The sequence below is a fragment of the Gasterosteus aculeatus genome, chromosome X (assembly GCF_964276395.1).
Source record: "Gasterosteus aculeatus chromosome X, fGasAcu3.hap1.1, whole genome shotgun sequence".
In the NCBI taxonomy this organism is placed as follows: Eukaryota; Metazoa; Chordata; class Actinopteri; order Perciformes; family Gasterosteidae; genus Gasterosteus; species Gasterosteus aculeatus.
This window is the reverse complement of record NC_135698.1, coordinates 11,452,376-11,466,299: the sequence shown is the minus strand read 5'-3', so window position 1 is coordinate 11,466,299 and position 13,924 is coordinate 11,452,376. Positions and strand designations below refer to the sequence as shown.

The 13,924-nt window shown below is 39.5% G+C and overlaps 1 protein-coding gene across 1 annotated transcript in view; it reads left to right on the top strand.

Moving 5' to 3' along the window:
* LOC120809407 (leucine-rich repeat-containing protein 4C) overlaps positions 1 to 12,977 on the top strand; it is a 35,642-nt gene extending 22,665 nt beyond the window's left edge. Inside the window, exon 3 of the mRNA XM_040163190.2 lies at positions 8,150 to 12,977. Within this exon, the coding sequence (XP_040019124.1) occupies positions 8,201 to 10,141 (1,941 nt within the window). The 5' untranslated portion in view covers positions 8,150 to 8,200 and the 3' untranslated portion in view covers positions 10,142 to 12,977. The remainder of the gene's footprint in view (positions 1 to 8,149) is intronic.
* Positions 12,978 to 13,924: the final 947 nt, after the last annotated feature.

Genomic DNA, 13,924 nt, shown 5'->3' with positions numbered 1-13,924 from the left:
GGCGATATTTCTCTGTTTGTGTTGTATTTGTTTTGTTCACAAAAGGGGGTACTTTTGGACAGCGGACAGAAAAAACGCCTCTGGTGTGAACAACCCTGCTGCAACTCATGCATGTTACATCCACTACACATCTGTTCTACTTTCGGTGTGAGCGACTGTCACAGTGTCTGGGAACTTTTGCTTTGCAGCCACTGTTCCTCGAGGCCGACAATGCTGTCCGTGTTGGCCATATGTTGTCATTATTTTAGGTTATATTATCTCTGCCACAGTAAGTCATTTTTTTCCAGCTGATGCAGGAGCGTGATCAGGCACTGAATATCTGGCATCTTTTGTCATCTGTTATTTTAGATTGTGCTGGAAATTTACCGAATTTTATGCATCAATTCAATATCAATTGAATACAATTAAAATCTTATTTTAAACAGTCCCTTCTTTTCCCCCTGCTCTGTGAATTTTTGCCAAGCAACGTGGCTGTGAGCTCTAACTGAGCTTGAGGTGAAGTGGTCAAAAGGATTATAAGTGTTCAACAAGTAAACTTAAAGTTTCCCCGACTTAACTTATTTAATCTCAACTGATACTACAGCTTCCGGTTTTGCCTGTAGATTTTGCAGATATCATCAGTTCGCCCCCAATCTCCCTCTTATCTCACATGCGCTCTCAATCCCTGTACTCAATACTCGGGGAGAGCGTGCAGCCTGGATGTCCGGGTCCGCGGCCTCAGAACAACCACCAAGTGATTGGTGGTAACCTCCGACCTCAACCGGGCACCTGAGCGACAGCCGTATCACAGACACACTCCTTTATCCCACGTCCTTGAAGAGCAGACAGACATTTTCTTCCCACAGCCTCCCTGAACACTGCTCATAGGATGGAGGATGATGTGATTGATTTAGGAATAACAGGAAGCCAAATAGCTCCTGTGCAGACTAGATTGATTTCAAATAACTATTTTAAGTCTCAATCCCCATTACCGTTTGACTCCAATTACAGTAGACTATACTGTATGGATACTTCTGTGGCTTTACCGTACTTGTGATCATTTGCATGTTCCATATTTAAACTTGTCCACACCCGTACTTGTATGTATGCGTGTGTGTGCGTCTGTGTGTGTGGGTACGTGCTCTTGCAGATATACATGTGTTTGTATCCTTGCATGCTAAATAAAGTTACTGCAGCTTATTCAGGAAAATGTTACGCTTGGGGGGGCAATTGCGCTGTAAAGAAGTGGCCCATACCTGAATAACAAGTGAGATGTCGTGCAGTAATGACACACCATCTCCATCACACGCTGGTGACACACTGCTTCCTAAAGCAGACACTGGAACATTGACTCACGTGTAGCGCGTCACAACAACGGCCTCATTCAAAAATAGAGAAAGACACGTCATCGGAAATACACTGCATTATGTTTGCATCTAGCGCCGATGAAAATTAAATGGAAAATGGAAAAAGACGGATGGAAAAAGATGGAAAAAACTGTGGCTGATGTTGCAACTTACTCAAGTACTATAATGTGGAAATCTTAGCAAACTTGAAGTTACCATTCCAATGATAATTCTTTGTCACATGTCATTCATTTTTTAAATGTTAAACCGACCAACGTAGGAACACAAATAAATTCCATTAAGGTTATATTAATATTCCTATGGGGACTAATGTGCCTCTTCTAATGCATTGAACTTTGTCTCTGCTTGTAATGTGGCTCAGTATTTTTGACAGTTGCACTCTTCCACATTAATGTTTTCAGGTTCAGAGCTACGGCACTAATGATTTTTTTACTGAATATTGGCGAAATTGAACCTGTATTCTTTTTTTTATTTTTATCTCCATGGATTTGTGTTTCCAACTTTTTCAGAACCAAACAATTGTCTGACAAGCAGTTCGAAAAACCAAGAAGCTTGTAGGAAATTAGCATGTCTGGGTACGGTGATAATTATTCAAGAATGCTTGAAGGCAGTCTGAAGTTACAAGTGTTCATTAGATGAGCTTGTGTTGTTTTTCTCCACTTCTTAACGTCCCCCCCATTGTGTATGTTTCCAACTGGCACTATGTGCGGATGTTACAGAGCAGGCAAATACCTTTTCTTATATGATCACACTTAACTCAAACTGCGAATAGAGGTGAAGCAAAGAACAGCAAACGAAGCTACTGGAACGCAGAAGTACATTCAAATAAACACAATACATGAATTGGGTTGATGTTTGAGGGCAAGGAGTTAATCAAGAAACAGGAGAAAACTCACACACTTATGGGATTAGAATTGTTAATTATTGTGAGTATGATTGAAATGACCGAATAAGGGTAGATTTCTAGATTATAGGAATGCTTCATTTGTACATTTCCTTCCTAATACATTTCTATGCATGGAATGATGATCGAATCAGTGTCTGTTGGACGAATCACAGACCTGCACACTGTGAGTGGCTGCATGTCCGGCTGTGGGCGGGCGAGCAGCTGTCGGCATGTTGGTTTCACTCGGCCGGTCAAAACTATAGATACTAAGAAAGAGATGCCGTATGACTCCTCGTTGTCTTTTTTTTAACTCCTAGCCATCCTGAGGATCTGTTGCTTGAACTGAGGAGAAGACCGGTGCGGTTGTATCCAATTTACACATATTTCCTACATGGGATTTCAGTATTTACATACATACTGTATATACTGTGCAATGTATGATCGTACGAAGAAGATTCACAATTAGTGTACATATGTGATGGACTGCTGTACTATAATTAGGTTTTAAAGTGAAGCCAAGAATTTCACTGAAACACCATCACAGTCAATTCTGTGTTAAGTGTTTTCATTGCTTTCTGTTATGTTTAAAATACTGAACAACAAAAAAAAACTATTGTTTCTCTCCAAAAGCTACATTTTACTGGATTAAATTACATCACCTGAGCATGACTTGAAGGCATCATGAGGTAACTCTACAGAATCCCAGTACAATAGCTGTTAGCTCTGGTGTGGCCAACAATAGTTACTACCAGACTACCAGAAAGCCTCAACTATCCCTCAATTGCATATTTTCACAAAATATACACCGATAATGATCAGCAGTATACTTTTATTTCACATTGGGATGGTTAAATTGTGTATTTATCATTTGGTTCACATGCATTATAATATATGTGTTATGAAGTATTAGAGACAAATGAATGAATGAACGACTAATGACATGAGAATGTAAATACTGAAAGCTAAATGCAAATGAAATTCAAATATCTTTTAATAACCTCATGGGACTCATTTTTCCCAATTTAGCTCTTCGGGAACACCAACAATCAGTAGAATTGGCCCAGCTAAGAGAAAAAAAAGACCTTCATGAATATATATTTAATTAAAAATACAGCAGGAAAGCGGTTGAGTCACACTGAGTAACACACTGTTTTCAGCCTCAAAATAGTAACACAAGTGTATCACAAGATACACAGCAGTGCCTGGCAGTGGCTCAAGGAGAGGACGCTGAGTCCTGTTTTTACCCTCCCGAAAATACTGGTTTAGTTAATAAGCTTAATAAGCGACCAAACACTGTTTTTGAAAAGAATAATATCTCTATATGATAACTAACTTCTTCCAAACCGTTCTTTGCAGTAGTCAATGTCCTGCAGGTTAATCCTGTGATGCTGGAGCAGAGAGAGATGGAAAAGAGCACACGGCTTGTGTGCAGGTGCGTTCCTTTGTACAATGGAATCCACAAAGGATTTTGGTTTATATCTGGAACTGTTGCAAGAATCCTGGCATCATCATGGAGTGACCTAATTTGATTATTATCTCATTAATCTCTTCCTCTTTAACTCTCTCTCCCTCTCTCTCTTCCCCTCTTTGTAGCATATAAGCCAACTCCCACACACATCTCTCCCTCTAAAGTATCTATGCCATGTGTTTGATCCAAATCTTCTGTCCGTCACTCGTCTTTAGAGTTCATAGGTTTGGTTTCTAGACTTTTGGGTGAATGTGGGAAGCGAGATGCCGAGTCTCTCACTGTTCTTACCTTTCAAATGAAGCATGAATTATCAATAAAAAATTTGTTGACCACGGTTCAGAAAATAAAAGAAATCGCTGCACTTTTTACCCGGCAGTGGAAAATCCTATTTTAAGGGCCCTTCGGCCCACGAAGAATTTCCCTCAGCACTGCTAAATAATTTATTCAGTCTTTTCTGGCTGATTGCAAAAATAAAAGAGTGGTATGATGAAACATGGGATTTATGCATGCATAAAATACATAAGGAATGAAAATAGTGTAGACTCACGCATGACTAGTTGAATAGATGTCAGCTATTTGGCAAATCATGGGATGTCATTAGGGTCAGCGCTTTCGGCAATAACATGCAGTTCCCTTATTGCAGATATTCTAATTGTAGAACTAAGACCAGCGGACTTTATTCAGATAACAGTTTTTGAAGATCAACAGCTGTACGCTCTCAATTGCCTCTGGAAACATAGTTGACAAGGTTTCTGAAGCGCAAAAATGGTTGTTTCTGTGAAAAATGATTCTATACATTTGTATTTATTTTATTAAATAGAAATATATGTATATATAATTCATAATATTCATAATACATTCATTACGTATGTTTTGGGGCTGTACTCCGGATGAGAAGGATAGCTAACCAATAGGACTGACCCTGAAGTGATGCTGTGTGAGGATTAATTAGTTGTATAAAGGAAAGAGATGAATACATTGTTTTTACGGCTGGCCCAGTTAATTCCCATTGGTTACCTTTAAGTGGCCTAATGGCAGATCCTAAGGGATGGTTCAAGCGCTTCTCACACTCAGGCAGCTTTTGTGTGCTCAGGAAACATCTGCTCTCTCCTTGATTTCTCCTTTGCTCTCGGATTTATTTGTAGAACAACCATGTTAAAACAAATGTTGACCAACGAAATGATCTCTGCTTTGTTGCGGGTGAGTTTACTTATACTTACTAGTGTGTCCCCAATATGTCTGCAATATAGCGAACGGCCTCTTAACAGGAATACGACTGACAATCACTAACTTTATATTCCAAAGCACCCAGACCTTCAACCACTCAAAGAAACGTAGCTGTGTGCTACAGAGTTTAGTGTTAGATAATCATCAAGTAGCTCAACTGAAGAACTGAAGAAAAACTAACTCTGAAGGAAATCCAAGAGCAGAGTGTAAATCCACACAAAAGCAGAGACCAGGGCTGACACTGGAGTGCGGGAAATCTGTGCAACTGCTAATATATCTGAGTGCAAGCATACTGTTTGAGCCAAAAAAAAAAATCAGATCCAATGCGCAAGTAGGGACTTTTATAACTAGAGTAAAAACATGACTTTTCAGAGAAAGCAATACAACATCTGAAGTGAAACCAATGGGTGATACTCTCAAATTGAAAGAACACGCTCTTGACTAAAGATACAGCAATTGCTATAAAATGGCACTCGTATACCTGTTAAATACAAAAATATGGGTGTTCTGGTAAATGTGTTATCATGTAATGCTAATGGTATTTTCTACTAGAAGATTATCCTCATTACCATATGAAGATGTATATGGATCACGTGAAATAACATGTTTTGATATTACATGTTGAAGATATATCCTTTTTGCAGTATAGACATATTAAGATTTGTTTATATTTGGAATCAGTGTGAATTATTTCCACTTCGTAAACCAGAAGTGAATTCACAAATGTTGCAGATCAACAGTCTACTTTGCGCTAATCTGGGTCATGCTTTTCTGTTCTCCACCAGACATTTGGCACTTCATAATCTGACAAATTCCTTCACTGCGGTAATTAAATCCAATTGTGTTGCTTTCATGAGGATGCATTGTTTTGCTTTCTAAATCAACTTCAATCATCTATTCTGCTGCCATAATTTGGAGTGCTGATTTTTTATTGGAGTCTTTTTGAAGTTTAATTTGTTGACGAGGAGGATGAGTAGATAGTGGGATGAGGTATACAGATTTCTTATCGGGAGGATAATTATTCACAGATCTGTGCTGTGAATCGCATTTTGTAGTTGGTCTTATTATTGATGGAATGTCCCCTTGAAAAAGCATTGGATTTGACAGAATAATAACTGCGTGTGGTTTAACTTTTATTATAATTCACTTCTGAGGGTCAATTTAGTGCCAGGTTTTCATTTCTTACTGCAATAAAGAAATGTGATCAGTCTGATCCCTGTCAAATTTGCCTGGACCCCAGCATGGGAACACATGCTTTCTCCGCCCTCGGGCTATTGCTACTTGGAATTAAAATTTTGTAATAGAAGAATAAATGGAGTCAGTAATCAAGCAATTAATCAGTAGTTACAGTAATAACCTGCTCGTGAAGTTAAGAGCTGTCTGTTGCAGATTAGGCTGCGCGTTGAACATACTGCATAGAAACAACAGCTGTGCACGTATTTAATGTGTTTGACTCTGACACTGTTTAGAAATCAACCATAATACTAATGCTTTTACACATGCGTGTGTGTGTGAGAGAGTGTGTTTTTATCTACTAAACTGTCTCTTTTATTCATCAAATACATGGCAGAAGAACCCTTGTCTCTAGGACTCACATAGTTACTTTGTTTTTAGATTAGAACTTATTTGTGTGACAATCAAAAATATTTAAAGGTGCCATTTGCACCTCCAAAACACATTGTACTTTAAGTTCACTGCAGGTTGTACTTAAAGCTTTCTGTATGAAGTTTACATTATTTCTTCAAGTTCATTTTCTTAACGTGATCCAGTTTCCTCCCGCGCTTAAAAGCATTCAGGTAGAGGCGCTATAAATATTTCTCTTTATCTGTGCTTACTCTGTGACTCACTTCCGACCTGCCTTCCATGTTTTTCACTGATAGTGAAAGAAATATTTGTATGGCAACAATTAAAAATATGGAATTTTTTCAGCTACGCGAAAAGCTAAACATTATTATGACAGCATTCACTGCAAGGATTTTTTTTTTTTTTTTTTTACCAATTAGCTATTATCTGCTTTCTAACATTAAATTTGAGACAATATATATTCACTTCCAATATCATTCAGATAAATCAATTCATTAAGTCAGACATGCTTTCATACCTGAAAACTAAAGGTAATAGAATTAATTCATTTGTTATGATAAGCTATCTCTTCATGGATCTCTAGCGGAGCTACATTTTGATATTTAATACTTGAACGCTTCTGCAAATTTGCTTTAGATACCAATTGTTCTTGCCGTTATGTGCTGGGATTTCCATTCAGTCAATAACACCTTCTCAAGAACTTATAACTACTCGATGCTAGTAATAACTGATTAGACTAAATTGTGTCTTTATGAAGTCCACTATTGTATCACACCATTCTATGAATATGCACATTCAGTATCCAGATCCCCTTAAAACTCCCAATCCTAGTGAATCCTGACTGTTTTTGCTTCACACTGGAAGGTTTTATTTATAGCTGCACCTTCATCCATTGCAGTGTTTCCTTGCTCCCTGCTTATCATTCATATTATATGAATGACACCTTTTCTAACCCTGTTGTGCAACCACAAAAACATAAGCAACTTTAAATGAACTGGTATTAGCAAGTAGAACACAGGAGCATAAAATGAATGAATAATGAATGAATAAATCAAATGAGCACCATCATCATCTTCTCTCTTGCACACAGTAAATCTAACTCAATTTACATTGTTTGTATTTCCACAGTTTCCTCTGGTGAAATACATAAAGAGTTACACAAACAAGTACCCCAGTACTACTTTCTTGTTTGACATCTCAGTCACATACGTGCCTTTGAGGAACTGAGAGTTGCAATCAGACAAACCCAGATTCCTCGACTCGAAGGATTGGTGGGTGGCAAGCTTCCTTGTTATTTATGTCGCTCGAGTCTCAAATAGAACTGACTCAACACAGCAGTAGTAGCTGGTTTTCTTCCCTTCCCGTCCTCCTCCCACAGAGATGCAACACAGAAGTCAACATATTCGTTGTGATTTTATTTCATGTGACTGAGATTGCATGGAGGACAGTGTACCCAGAAACACAGATGGATGTGTATGTGTGTGTGTGCCTATGTGATTATGTGACCCTCACATTTAACTTTATGGGATTCCTAATTTGCTATGCTGAGTAATTCACTGCCAACTATTGGAAGTGACATATGACAGCCTAAAAATGATCAATTATCTAATGTATCTCCTTTCTCTCTTTTCATTTCAGCGAGGCCAAATCGTCATTACAAAGAGTGCAAAACCAGTCAATGAATTATGAATGTTAAACAAGATGACCTCCTCTCAGCAGCAGCAGATGATGCGAGGTCCTAGGTGGAACCGGGCCTTGTCCGACCCTTTTTTTGTGCTGCTTCTGGCCCTCCAGCTGCTGGTGGTGGCAGGGCTGGTACGCGCTCAGACATGCCCCTCTGTCTGCTCCTGTAGTAATCAGTTCAGCAAAGTCATCTGCACCCGGCGTGGCCTGCGAGATGTCCCTGATGGCATCTCTACCAACACCCGATATCTGAATCTGCAAGAAAACCTAATTCAGGTCATAAAGGTGGACAGCTTCAAGCACTTGAGACATCTGGAGATCCTACAGCTGAGCAAAAACCACATACGCAAAATTGAGTTGGGCGCCTTTAATGGACTGGCCAGCCTCAATACCTTGGAGCTTTTTGATAACCGCCTCACCACTATCCCCAACGGGGCCTTTGAGTACCTGTCCAAACTAAAGGAGCTTTGGCTGAGGAATAACCCCGTAGAGAGCATCCCCTCCTATGCTTTCAACAGAGTGCCCTCATTACGCCGGTTGGACCTCGGGGAGCTCAAACGTCTCTCCTACATATCTGAGGGTGCCTTTGAAGGGCTGAGCAATCTACGCTACCTAAATCTGGGAATGTGCAATCTGAAGGAAATTCCCAACCTTATTCCCCTAGTGAAGCTGGATGAACTGGAGATGTCAGGGAACCAGCTCACTGTTATCCAACCTGGCTCTTTCAAGGGGCTCATCCATTTGCAGAAGCTATGGATGATGCATGCCCAGATCCAGACAATAGAAAGGAACTCTTTTGATGACCTGCAGTCACTAGTGGAGCTCAATCTAGCCCATAACAACCTTACTCTTTTGCCCCACGATCTCTTCACTCCTTTACATCATCTAGAGAGGGTACACTTGCACCACAACCCGTGGAATTGTAACTGTGACATCCTCTGGCTCAGCTGGTGGCTGAAGGAGATGGTCCCAGCTAACACCAGCTGCTGTGCCCGTTGTAGCTCACCAACCCACCACAAAGGACGATACATTGGCGAGCTGGACCAGAACCACTTTCACTGTTATGCTCCTGTTATTGTGGAGCCTCCAGCAGATCTAAATGTGACGGAAGGAAGCGCTGCCGAGTTGAAATGCAGAGCCAGCTCTTTGACGTCGGTAAGCTGGATTACACCTAATGGTTCCATCATGACACACGGAGCTTACAAGATCAGAATATCTGTGCTTACCGATGGCACCCTAAACTTTACCAATGTTACCATGCAAGACACCGGCACGTACACGTGTATGGTCAGTAATTCTGCAGGAAACACAACAGCGTCTGCCACTCTTAATGTGTCCTCTACTGAGAACAGCAGCTTCAGCTACTTCACCACGGTGACAGTGGAGACAATAGAATCACCACACAATGAAGCCTTCACCATTGCTGTGCAGCAGAAGGTGGGCCCCACCCCTCCTGCTGGTACATGGGAGTCTGTTTCGCCAACCTCCACAACAACCACAACAGTCCGGACTCCGCTCTACACCCGCACCACAGAGAAGACCTACACCATCCCAGTCACAGATCGCGATGGTTCACTGAATGGTTTGGATGAGGTCATGAAGACCACCAAGATCATCATTGGCTGCTTTGTTGCAATCACACTCATGGCAGCAGTCATGTTGATCATCTTCTACAAGATGCGTAAACAGCACCACCAGCAGAACCACCACGCACCCACACGCACCATTGAGATCATCAATGTGGATGAGGACTGTGTAACTGGAGGCCAGGGCATGGAAGGGCACCTCACCCTGCCTCCTCTTGAGCATGAGCACCTCAACCACTACAACGCCTACAAGACTGCGTACAATCATGCCTCCACTATCAACTCTATACACAGTTCAGCCCACGAACCTTTGTTAATTCGGGCCAGCTCAAAAGACAACGTACAAGAGACCCAGATCTAATTTATTTGTGTTTTTTTCTTCAAAATCAAACTAATTGAATGACATGAAGACATTAATGACAGGACATAACAGACAATTTGGTTTTGAGAACTATGGCTAAAAAAAATGGAGCAACAGACTTGTGCATTTGGCAAATTTGTGACTGGTGATGTTTATTCAATGACTTTGGGAATTAGGGTATGTCTACTGTTTCAAAAAGTGTCTTTACATAACAGAAGTTATTTATTTAAGAAAAAACTATTGTGGTTAAATCAAGAAAAAAGTTTATTCTGCTTTTATTTTTTCAGCACTGATTTTTTTTTTCTCATTTCAACAGATTGGTTTACGTGTACTTTCAAACTACTGAAGAAAATCATTGTTCGTTCTAGACAAACTGCAGCCTGTGGATTAGACTTAATTTCGCCCATCTATCAGACAAATCTAGAGGACATTAGTGATCTTCTTCAGCTGTGGATAAAGTGATGAAATCTTCATGACTGTATGTAACTGAGATTAGTTGGACACTTCATTCATGTTCAATATCTCACAGTGAGTGACGTAAATGTCAGTGTCGGAATTTGAGCATAATTCATTATTTAATCATATCTGTCAGATACACTTTAAGCACTCTCTGTTTTGCAATCAAAAGATTGAGGATCGTAAATGAGGGGAATATGTCCTTTGTTCCGCTGTTGTAAAAGTAGAGGCTCGGTATTAGAAGCACATTTAAGTTAAATTCACTTATATTGATTAACTATGAAAAATCTTACATTTGGTTTTGTGTTCCTAATGTATATGCAAAATGTTATCCCCAATCTCCACTTGTTCTGACTGAAGTTACCAGCTTCTCTTGGATTTATTACAACCATTATAGAGAACGTTCCATTAATAGACCGGTTTAGATTCAGAGGGCCATGATACAGGAACGGCACTAATTGGTACTTTAGAATCTGCATAATTGTGAATAAAAATGTAGGAGAGTCTTGTGAAGAATGTAGATGATCTTACATTATGGCAAAAGTTCACTGCCTGGAAATGTTTTCAATGTATCATGACCTCACTTTTACATAACAGGGCTTTGCAGTGTGGCATTTAAAAGGAGGTTGCTTTTAAGGCATCCTATTCATACTGGGACCCCCTTACCTCATCTGCAACACTGCAGGACTGAGTGCTGTCAGAAGCAGACTGATGAGCAGACGAAAGAGCTTAAACCCTTTATACAGCTGCCTGAGCACATTGCCTGTCATCTGTGTGCCACACTCTTACATGGGCAGTGCCTGGCACCTCCAGATTCACGCCCTGCCCCTGCCAACCGCAGGACTTGGCCCCCGAGCAGCGGGGATTATGCCGTGAGAGGCTTTAGGAGTGTGTGGGCTCGAGCATCGACCAGATGTTTGGGTCGCACCTGCTTCTATCCCCTCTCCCTTTTGAAACAAGACAATTTCCATTTTAATTGATGATGCTCATGGCTTTTGGATGAACACTGCTCCACACGCAGCCGTGCCCTGGAAACCGTTTCAAAGTCCCACTCGTGAAAATGGCAGCGGGCAACATAAATTCAGAGGTTAGGCAGACATTTGTCAGATTCAACACTTACATAAATGCCCCCAGGTATATGTTTATGAGACAACTGCAGTTTTTGCTCCACTTGCATAAAAATATATATGTATGAAAGTTAGGGCACTTTCTTGCTTTAGTCAATAAGGACATATATGAAAGACAATGGCTCTTTAAAAAATACAGTTACAGATAGTGGCATGCGCTTTTTTGGGGGGCCACCATTCACTCCTCTAAACTTGAAGCCCAAATTTCACAATTTATACACTCTTTTTTTCAAAGATCCGATACTAGTTTCATCTTGGGTTAATGGTTGGATTTTACTCATGTTAAATAATCCATATCTCTACAGTCCATGTGCATGCTCATGTTTTTCTAAACTTTAGTGTTTTACAGTTAAAACACAACTCTTTCATGGGCTGTCCATGTACGTGAAAGCCTGTTATAGCACCCACCTCCTGTCCTTTATCTGATTAAATTCACTCTATTCCACATTTGCCAACCCCTGAACATTCTAAAAGAAAGCAGAGTAGCTGAATATGAGTTTTCCGGGAGTTCACTTCCCACATTTGACCTTAAACACAAAATAAGCTGCTTCCCATAACTCAATTATTATCAAAAAAAGTAAAAAAGAGTTAGAAAGATAATAGAACGATAATCCTGGATTTGTTTAGTAAATCAGTTTAATCCACTTTGAATTCTCTGTCCCCAGACCTTTTTAGTCCAGACAGAAGGATATAATTGATATCATTATTTTTTTGTCACCCCTTGACACAACTCATCCCATAATTGCACTTCTGTAGAATGAAATGGGCTTCTATTATTTTTCTGTGTTTAAGTTCCTTTGGTTGGAAAATACAGTTTTACTCAGTTTACCTAGGAGAGTGCAACCATTCTCCCTTTTGCCTTTTGTTGGAGGTAAATCGTCTGAAAATCTACATGGTCGATTTGTTGCATTTTAGTCAAGCTGTCTCATGTATGTAAGATATCTAAATATTTTTTGTCAAATTTTTTTTTTTTTTACATTCTTTTTTTCTCAGAGGGAATGCTGTTTTAGTGGTAGATTTATATAAAAAACATTTTTAGAATAAAATACAACAAAAAAATGGATACATTATGATTTTACTTGTGCCAACAACCTGTTCTAAAATTGAAAAAGAGAAACATGCTGTAAAAGAATAAGATTGGTTTTCATGTTAGCATTCTTTCAAGACCTTTAAAAAGATATGGAGATCGATTATAGAGACCAGAGTTTGTAGTTACACAAAATATGGTTAAATAAACTATTGTTGTTTTTCTGTATTGTCTGGTTCTTGCTTTCATTCTGTGGCACAAGAGCATGATAGATATTCTAACAGTATGGAAAGTCGCATGTCTTAATCTACAAGTTTTGTGAATGTTTTCCACTTCATTCACACAATTTATTATATAGCTGAATTATCTGTAATGCCAATATTCATCAAAATTATAACTTTTCTAAACATGTAATTTGGTCATTTACATTTCTAGTGACTTTTTAAAATAAATATTATAATATAGCAGCGATGAACGGGCCTTGTATCCGCTGTATGGTGATAAATAGCACAAGCGATGTTGGGCGATATCCAGTTCACAAGTCTCATGCAAAAACTAGTGCTGGCCAACGTGTTCTAGTCACATTTTTAATATGTAAAGTAAAAATAGTAGAAGAAAAAAGTTCTCGGTGGCGCCTGAGCTGCTTCAGATGAGGCTTCCTTCGGTCCGCAAGCATCTTCTGATGGACAGACAGTAAGAACAGGAAAACCAATTACTACTAATACCAAGATTAAAATACAGCGAAAATGAATGCGGTTAACATTTTGTATTTCTGATGGTTTGCCTTGACATGGGGTTGGTTGCAATTATATTGGAGTCTGGATCCTTGTAAGGGCCTATACCAGTACAACAATGGACTAGAAATCTCCTCTATTGTTGAATCCTGCCGCTAAAGTAGGGCTGTATTGAACAGCAGGAACCAGAGGGAACACGCACTGTTCTCCTCCAACAGATATTACAGAGTAGAAATGTTCAGTTCTCCAAACAAACGTTCGACAATGACATTCGTATTTGCTGAGATGATATTGTCTGCTCATTTTTGTCATCCAAACACATGCAGACTAAAGCATACATTCTTGACTTTGAGGAAACATTCCCATACAATGAATAATTCCAACCAGCTTGCTCTTTTAAGAACATGACAGGTTTGTTTTTATTACAGTTGCCCGTTTA